This window comes from Asterias rubens, chromosome 7, assembly GCF_902459465.1.
Source record: "Asterias rubens chromosome 7, eAstRub1.3, whole genome shotgun sequence".
Lineage (NCBI taxonomy): Eukaryota > Metazoa > Echinodermata > Asteroidea > Forcipulatida > Asteriidae > Asterias > Asterias rubens.
Window position 1 is genome coordinate 2,419,076 of NC_047068.1, and position 9,654 is coordinate 2,428,729.

Consider the following 9,654-nt stretch of genomic DNA (forward strand, 5'->3'; position numbering starts at 1 on the left):
GGCTGATACAGTTTTGCCACATGCTGAAGTGAGTACAGTATTTACTGCTACTACTTGAAGGTTGGCACTGTAATGTGCTGATGAACATTAGCAACATCTGATGGAAAGGTTTTGGTGCTGAAATACGGCACCCACATAATCAACCGATGCATGCTCCCTGTTGGAGGAGGCTCCTTCTTTAGGACACCTCTGACTTGGTGTCACAAGACAAGCTACCTCGGAGTATCGGCCTCCTGGATATAATTGCTCTTGTGACACCCGATGTGCAATGACTCGTGCTTCATGCAGCTGTCATCATGAGGGATGTAAGTACACATTGCACGTTTAGGGAGTGTGCATCATGACCAGCATTGAGGTTTTAAGGTTTACTTTCACCTATTTCTTTTTTTCTTTTTCTGTTTTGGTAATTATGATACTGAGAAGACCCAAAAAAGGGCGTCTTGAAAATCAACAAGTTACGTTGGAATGTTTTTAAATCATGTACTAAAAAAGAAGAGGCATATGAAACCATATTGAGAGAAGTCATTATTATTAATATGATTAAGCCTGTGTGTTGTTTTGTACCATGTCATATTTGTACTTGATAAATTTCATTCAACTGTTTTGGACAAGTATCATTATTCTATTCCTGTCAGGTAATGGACAACTTCTCAAGTATTGTTTGAATCTCTTATTCTGATTGTTTTGTATGAGGAACTTGACTGTAGTGCTGTCTCTTTGCATATCGTCACAATACACTTGAACAATTTCTGGAGATAACAAATTTATTGGATGTCTTCACAATTGATATTGCTTTGTTTAAAAGCTATGTTGTTTATATGCTGTAACTGGTATTTTCTTTCTTGTTTTAAAATATGAAACAACCATATTTTTTTTACAGATGTTAATGACATCAAATTTGTCATTAATTATGACTACCCAAATTCTTCTGAGGACTATGTACATCGTATTGGACGAACAGCACGAAGTTCGAATACGGGTACTGCTTACACTTTTTTCACTGCCAACAATGCCAAGCAGGCCAATGAGTTGATTCAGGTGCTTCAAGAAGCTAACCAGAAGGTTCATCCGAAATTGATCCAACTTGCTCAGAGTGCTCGGGCGTTTGGTAGAGGTAAGTCTCGTTTTAATTCAAAAAGTAGTTTAGTGAGCCATCTATAGTTTTTTTTTTAAAACAAAGTTGTTTGATCAAAAACATTCACTAAACAACACTTAACGCGCTTACTTCCTCCTTGATATTAATTGTCAGCAAAAATATATATTACTTGAACAACGCATTGTTTTCTCAATCAATATCTCATTTCAAAGTAAAGGGCCAGTCACACTGCAGTGATAACGAAAACAATGGTTAAATTGCTCCTTGCAGAATACGCGCACACTGATTTTAAAATACACAAAATAATTGTTGTCTCAGTGAGACAAAAAATTATTATGTATTAACCCTTTCAATACCATTGTCGAGTTTACTCGACCGCGCAATGCAAGCGCTTCCTTACCATTGTCGAGAAAACTCGACTGTGCGTTGTGTAGTCGCTCCGTCCCAATGTCGAGAAAACTCGACTGAAAAAAGCCTTGCCTTTGAGAGAGTGTATTTATTTTGTTTGGCGCCCTCTGTTGTTAGGTTTCATATAGACGGGTTGCTTGTTTACCAAGCATTGCAATGGTATGTATTGTTTAGGGGGGTCGCCATTATGATTTTCCGAGAAAAGTACACCTCAAGATTTCATGCTTCCATTTTTTTTTCGACAAAAATCACCATCATGTCTGCTCACTGCACGGAGGTTTTGGCTATAGTGACTCTATAAAAAGACTTGGGAAGTTCTGACAAAGAATCTAGTGAACATTTGGCAGCAAATCGTGGCATTTCGTCGCCAGACATGCAGTCAGATGATGACAAAACCGGACTATATACCAACGGTAGCTAACTGGACCGTTCAACGCCGTGGGCTTGGGCGTGCATGGCGGGCGGGCCTGGACCCACTCGTGCTGGTCGCAGTGACCGTGGTGGCTGAACACTCTCAAAACAGATAAGATTTTTCAGCAAAATAGTTTCCGATTTTGGTACAAATAGAAATAGAAGCTTATAATAAAACGGTTATATTTTCTGAGAAGTTTTTACTAACTTTTCTTGAGGAAAAATAGGTTGAAAATCTTGTTGTTTTTATTGAGACAGAAATCCCGAATAAAAATAGTAGTATTTTTTTTAGCCAGAAATCTTGCAAACAAAATTAAGATAATATATACAAATTTGACATCGTAGGAAAGGTCATTTCATATGCTAAAAATTGCATGCACAAAGTTTTTCAAAAAAAAAATGTCTTCCCACAGAAAATCAAGAGTGAAAACAGTACACACTGCAAATTGCGTTATATTTTTTTTAGTGTGAAAAAATACGGTACACAGCATTGTGACCTTTGTCAACAATACGGTTTCCGGTTGGGCGCTTGCAATAAACAATGTGGAATTGAAAGGGTTAACCTGTTTTTGGTATTAAACCATAACTGGTTTATGCGTTTTTTAAAGGTTTTTCTTCTTAAGAAACTCCATTCTTGTGCATGGCTCTTCAAATTTTGCAGAGATTGGCGTGAAAGTCGCATTTTCTTCCTCAAAGTTAGTCCTCAAAAGATTGTAGTACAGCATTAATTTTGTTTGATGTTCAGTTATTCTTAAGAAGATATTATTGCCTCTGAGCTGTACACTGGTGTTGAACTCGAAGATTGACCATAAAAACAAAGATGTAGAGACCTCATTGTCAATATTACCATGTTTAGTTTTTGAAATCGTTTGTAACCGTTTGTTATAAAAATGCATATAGTTAGAAAGATGTTTTAAAAGTAGAATATAATGATCCACACAAGTATCACGCGAAATTGCGTGGTTTTCCTTTTACCTCGTCGACAAACACAGCTGGCCATTTAAGGGAGTCAATTTTTTTACTCCCATAAATGGCCGACCGTGTTAGTTCGCAAAGTAAAAGGAAAACCATGCAATTTCGAGGCAAATGTGTGTGGATCATTGTATTCTACTTTTAAAACATCTTTCTAACCATATGCATTTTATAACAAGCGGTTTCAAACGCTGTTCGAAGACGAACTCGACCGATCCAAGGCAACGTGTTGACTTAACAGGCTAAAGGCCCGGGCACACAAGCCTCGATAACGAGAATGTTAACAATGCACGCCCTCGATTGGTTGAATGAGCAGGGGCATATTCTGCGTGGAGCATTTCAACCAATGTGATTGTTATTGTTTTCATTAACCCTGCAGTGTGATCTGGCCTTAACAGTTCCATCTGATTACATCAACTATTGATTGTGGGTCTTAAATCTTGAATACAACTGAAGTCATGGATCAACAAGACAAACACCCCTTTTATTGTGATGTCTCTTCTAAACTGTAAGAATAATTATTTTCAGGCCGCCAACGTTATCGTCAGTCGGGCAACAGCTATGGAAATGGCAACCGAGGCTCTTCAAATGGATATGCTGGCAACAACAGAGGACGAAGCACCAACTTCAATGGATCTGGAAGTGAAAAGTATGGCAACACTGACTTCTCTCAGACTCAGTCTAGGCAAGGGGATAGTAGATTTGGACAACAACGGGATGGGGAATTTGGTGGGGGTTTCAGAGGTCGTAATTTTGGTCAGCCGGGGAATGAAGAAAGAAATAGACCCTTTGGCAAAGTTGATCAGCATAATTCTGGACCTAAAAAGGAATTTCCCAGTTCCCACTTGCTGCCAGAAAGCCAAGGCTTAAACAGTGGCAATCAAGGTGCCTCAAGCCGGGGCCCATTACCTCAAAGGCAAGGTCCACCTCAACAAATAATGAGTTCTCAGCAGCAACTAAATATGGTTCCAGGCCATGAATTGGGAAGGAAACCCCAGCAATTGGGGCATTTTCAGCAGCCTAATTCAAGTGGTTCCCACCAAGGTACAGGTAACCCTCATGTTAACCCCAAACGGGGTCAACTCCTTGGTTCACAGCAAGCGACTGTAAACCCAAATGGTGAAGGTCACTTTGCACAGCAACAGCAAGGGGAGAAACAGCCTAAACAAAAACCCAAAGTTGATACAAGTACTCTGCAGCAACAAGCAGCAGCTTTTGCAGCTCAGCAGCAAGTGCAGCAAGGTTCTACTGACCCTCAACAATTGCAAGCAGCTCCAACAGCTTCTGCTTTAGACCCATCTGCTTATGCTTCTGCACAGCAGCAGTATATGCAATATTACCAGGCTATGGCTTATTGGCAGCAGTATCAACAAGGTGCTCCTCCCACCCCAAACGCTCAGTGATAACTTTAATTTGCATTTGATTCATTCAAGTTGTCTTTGTCTTTTATTCCATTTTAATTGACAAGAATTTTGCTACAATTATCTAGCAATACTCTAGACCAGTGTACAGTCCAAAATATTTTTCTCAGTAATACACTTGATTTTTTTTTTACTGCGGATGTGATCAACCCTTCTTTAAATCTTTTTTTCTTTTTCTGTATGTCTTTTTAAATGACACACCCATTTCCACTATGAAAATTCTGACCCAGTCAAATGGCATTTTATTTCATAGTCAATGCATTTTTTTCAACTGCAAACCTATTAACATTTCTGCGATGCTGGTGTTCAGCATAATACATTCATTTGGCAATTTTTAAATGGCTTTATAGTCGAGTATCCTTAATAAATTCAAACATTTGTTATTAAAACTTTTCCTTTTTATAAGTATACGGTAAGGGATTGTATTGAAAAAGTTAAAAGTAGGTAAAAGTACATAATCATAATACATTTGTGTTAGCAAGTGAAAGCTCCATGAATGTGCTTGTAAGCAAATAATGTGTAATTGTTTTGTTTTTTAAAGTTAACTATATTTCAGTAATGGTCTAGTTTTGACGTATGCTTTTGTTAGGATTTGTGGAAATGAGTCTGGCTTATGGTCTATACATGCAGTAGGAGTGCACTACTTAAGTATTATGTCACTAAGTTTGTGCTCAATGTCTTCCTTTGATTAGGTGATGACATTAATGTAAACTGTACCATGGCCAGGGGGGTAACACTTTTCAATGACTATTTCTTTACAATTACAGGTGGGGATCTTATAAATCCACCAGTGGTTACAACAGATAAAAAGTGGCCCTGCCGTGGTACTTTCTACATGCTTTACTTGTGAGGCTATTGAAGTGCGATGAAGACCGAAGGCTTCAAGTTCCCCCTGATGAGTAGCAGAATGATTTGATTTAATATTTATGAGCATACTATCATGACATGAGAGAAGCACTCCGCTGCACGTCCAGACCAAAATTAAGTAGATGTTTTAACCCTTTTATTGTAACATATTAAATGTCACTGGAAAAGCACAGGAGTAGAGCATGTTTTTCTTGAACATTAACAGGAATGTCATTATACCTACAGGTACATGTACCCTTTTCCTTTTTTAGTGTGCCTGCATCAATTGGCCAATTAATATGCTAGAGATCTTTGGTAGGTATACATTGTGCTGATAAATGGGTTCTACTCACCATGATTGGTGTAAAATAGATTTCTTTTCAGGGTCTTTTCATCAAAGTTAGTTGGTGTATTTTCCCTTCTTATTGTCATTGTAAACCGTTTTATTTTTAATTAAAAACGAATGTTCGTGTAAACTAAAGCTACTATTCACTCTTAATGTTTTAAAGTAATTTATTTCACTTAAAGTTTTTGTGGATTCTAATTTTTTTAAGGGGGCATAGTTTCAAAACTACTTGTCGTTATTAAAGATGACATCCATAAAGCTGAAAGTAATTTTTTGTTGAAAAAATATTTCCAACAGTGTTGCTCGTTGCTTATAAATGAAGATTTTGAAAAAGTGGCGCCAAATTTCATAACTCTGCATAACTGGACAATTTTCATTAAGGAATTGTTGACAAAATAAAAAATAAAATGGGAAATCAGTCACATAGTATTTGTGGTATTTTGGCTGGTAGCTTATTTGAGTAAAGATATTTGTTTTTGTGGTAATATACTTGTTGTGCTTCAGCAGCTGTGTGAAAGTGGTACGGGGCTCAATTTCACAAAGCACCAAGACCAGTTATCAGTACTACCACATATTGCTTGACAGTCTTAGCTCTGTCAAATGGAGCCCAGACCTGAAATGAAAGGTTTGTTCAAGGAGATTTTAAAGTTGATGGGTGTGTTGACCCATTTCTTGCTAAGATATCTTGCTTAGAAAGTGTGAATTGTTGATTTATGAGAACAACATGTAGTTGAGCATATTATTTCCAAGAAGTTAATGTGCCAGACACAGAAAACCCCACCATAATCAGAATCAATCGCATACCTGAACATTGTTCAAAATTAGTCAAAATTTTATCTTTTCCAAAAATGATTTCAACCCTTAACTGAAACACACAATACTCTTTGGATTTTGGTCTGCAAAGGTATGTTATGTAGCAAGTGTGTTTATCTTGACACAATGCCTTAGAATTTTTGTTTGTCAGGGACAACAAATTAACAATTTAAAATGGATCTTCCTTGGTGTAGAGAAGATACACTTTTGGCTCTAAACATTGCTTACTCAAAGCAGAAAACCATTTCCCTAAAATAGTGTCAGCAAAGGTTGCAGTAATTGTTTGTTTTGAATGAAAGAATACACGATGGGTATGGGTGCTGGGGGTTGAAAGGCTGGATTCTCAACCTCTTGGATGGTATGTGCTTAATTTAATATTGCAAAGAAAATGAACATGTGCGTGTTGTTATTTCAGACAGAAATGTCATTCTGGACAATTGTTACCTGTATCAAAGGAACACTTTACCTTGGATCGGTCGAGTTGGTCTTTGAAAAACGTTTGAAATTGTTTGTTGTGAAATGCATAGTTAGAAAGATGATCAAGACAAACGGGGCATAAAATGGCCGGCCGAGTTTGATCGTAGTGTAAAAGGAAAACTAAAATTTTGAGTGATACTTGTGTGGATCATTATTTTACTTTGAAGATATCTTTGTAACCATATGCATTTCATAACAAACGGTTTTAAATGCTTTTTAAAGACCAACTCGACCGATCCAAGGCAAACGTTTCAGATTCATTTGTAATTTTTAAAACATTTTTGTATATTTCTTTTTCACAACTTAGTTTTATCAAAACCAACAAGTCCCCCGTTAGCAGTGAAAGAAAAAAAATCTCTTTGGGCCAAATGTGACATAGTTTTGCATGGCAGCAACACTTTTTGTTGTCTCTCAAATGATTTGGAGGCTTGTGAAATGCATTCCAGGTAAACAGTAGGCTTACAATTGTAAAATCTTTTGAAATAAGTGTTGGAAGTTTTTCCCCTGTTGTGTGCAGATTATGTCTCACTTAAGTGATTAGTTGTAATGTATTTTTTATTTAAAAGTAAACAAGCTTTCAAATTTATTGCCAACAAATATTACTTTTCATTAATTTCTTTTCTGAATGTGTATTTGAAAACATGGCAGAGGAATGAGAAATAAATGACAACAATTCACAACACTACAGTACCAAAGATTGCCACAGTTATTATTTTTTTTAAATATACTATTGGTTTTTATAAATATTTGTGGTAAAGTAATGACAAATTTAGGAAAATTGAATCAGGGACCTACGGAGTAACGTGCTGTTGCTCTACTTTTGAAATGAGCTATCATATTTTGGTGATTTCCTTATTTTGTTAATATTTTGTTTCGGGGTTGCCAGTCAGACGTCGTTCAACATGTAATTTACTATAGCCAGGGATCACACCCAAGTTAACGATACATCTAGGCAGCAGAGTGATCGTAAGGGATGCCATTATGTCAAGTAATAATCCACAATGTAAACTAAATGGGTTTGTTAATTAACTGTGGGCTGAACAAAACAAAGTGCAAAACAGGGAGACTGCCAATATAGGGCTAGATAGCTCAGTCGGTCTACTCGAGTGCCGGAGACTGCCAATATAGGGCTAGATACTTGAGCGCCGGAGACTGCCAATATAGGGCTAGATAGCTCAGTCGGTCTACTTGAGCGCCGGAGACTGCCAATATAGGGCTAGATAGCTCAGTTGGTCTACTTGAGTGCCGGAGACTGCCAATATAGGGCTAGATAGCTCAGTTGGTCTACTTGAGTGCCGGAGACTGCCAATATAGGGCTAGATAGCTCAGTTGGTCTACTTGAGCGCCAGGGCTGCCAATAGAGGGCTAGATAGCTCAGTCGGTCTACTTGAGCGCCGGAGACTGCCAATATAGGGCTAGATAGCTCAGTCGGTCTACTTGAGTGCCGGAGACTGCCAATATAGGGCTAGATAGCTCAGTCGGTCTACTTGAGCGCCGGAGACTGCCAATATAGGGCTAGATAGCTCAGTCGGTCTACTTGAGTGCCGGAGACTGCCAATATAGGGCTAGATAGCTCAGTTGGTCTACTTGAGCGCCGGAGACTGCCAATATAGGGCTAGATAGCTCAGTCGGTCTACTTGAGTGCCGGAGACTGCCAATATAGGGCTAGATAGCTCAGTCGGACTACTTGAGTGCCGGAGACTGCCAATATAGGGCTAGATAGCTCAGTCGGTCTACTTGAGTGCCGGAGACTGCCAATATAGGGCTAGATAGCTCAGTCGGTCTACTTGAGCGCCGGAGACTGCCAATATAGGGCTAGATAGCTCAGTCCGTCTACTTGAGCGCCGGAGACTGCCAATATAGGGCTAGATAGCTCAGTCGGTCTACTTGAGCGCCAGGGCTGCCAATAGAGGGCTAGATAGCTCAGTCGGTCTACTTGAGTGCCGGAGACTGCCAATATAGGGCTAGATAGCTCAGTCCGTCTACTTGAGCGCCTGAGACTGCCAATATAGGGCTAGATAGCTCAGTCGGTCTACTTGAGCGCCGGAGACTGCCAATATAGGGCTAGATAGCTCAGTCGGTCTACTTGAGTGCCGGAGACTGCCAATATAGGGCTAGATAGCTCAGTCGGTCTACTTGAGTGCCGGAGACTGCCAATATAGGGCTAGATAGCTCAGTTGGTCTACTTGAGTGCCGGAGACTGCCAATATAGGGCTAGATAGCTCAGTTGGTCTACTTGAGCGCCGGAGACTGCCAATATAGGGCTAGATACTTGAGTGCCGGAGACTGCCAATATAGGGCTAGATAGCTCAGTTGGTCTACTTGAGCGCCGGAGACTGCCAATATAGGGCTAGATACTTGAGTGCCGGAGACTGCCAATATAGGGCTAGATAGCTCAGTTGGTCTACTTGAGCGCCGGAGACTGCCAATATAGGGCTAGATACTTGAGTGCTGGAGACTGCCAATATAGGGCTAGATAGCTCAGTTGGTCTACTTGAGTGCCGGAGACTGCCAATATAGGGCTAGATAGCTCAGTTGGTCTACTTGAGTGCCGGAGACTGCCAATATAGGGCTAGATAGCTCAGTCGGTCTACTTGAGTGCCGGAGACTGCCAATATAGGGCTAGATAGCTCAGTTGGTCTACTTGAGTGCCGGAGACTGCCAATATAGGGCTAGATAGCTCAGTTGGTCTACTTGAGCGCCAGGGCTGCCAATAGAGGGCTAGATAGCTCAGTCGGTCTACTTGAGCGCCGGAGACTGCCAATATAGGGCTAGATAGCTCAGTCGGTCTACTTGAGTGCCGGAGACTGCCAATATAGGGCTAGATAGCTCAGTCCGTCTACTTGAGTGCCGGAGACTGCCAA

At 39.8% G+C, this 9,654-nt stretch overlaps 1 protein-coding gene across 2 annotated transcripts in view; it reads left to right on the forward strand.

Moving 5' to 3' along the window:
- The window catches only part of LOC117292394 (probable ATP-dependent RNA helicase DDX17), a 35,145-nt gene extending 28,443 nt beyond the window's left edge, over positions 1–6,702 (forward strand). The window contains exons 11-13 of one of the 2 annotated variants that reach the window (XM_033774423.1): positions 881–1,114; positions 3,416–3,536; positions 5,076–6,702. In XM_033774423.1, the coding sequence (XP_033630314.1) occupies positions 881–1,114; positions 3,416–3,536; positions 5,076–5,115 (395 nt within the window). In that variant the 3' untranslated portion in view covers positions 5,116–6,702. Of the gene's footprint in view, positions 1–880; positions 1,115–3,415 lie in introns of both variants that reach the window. The other variant, XM_033774422.1, reaches the window with a different exon arrangement.
- Positions 6,703–9,654: the final 2,952 nt, after the last annotated feature.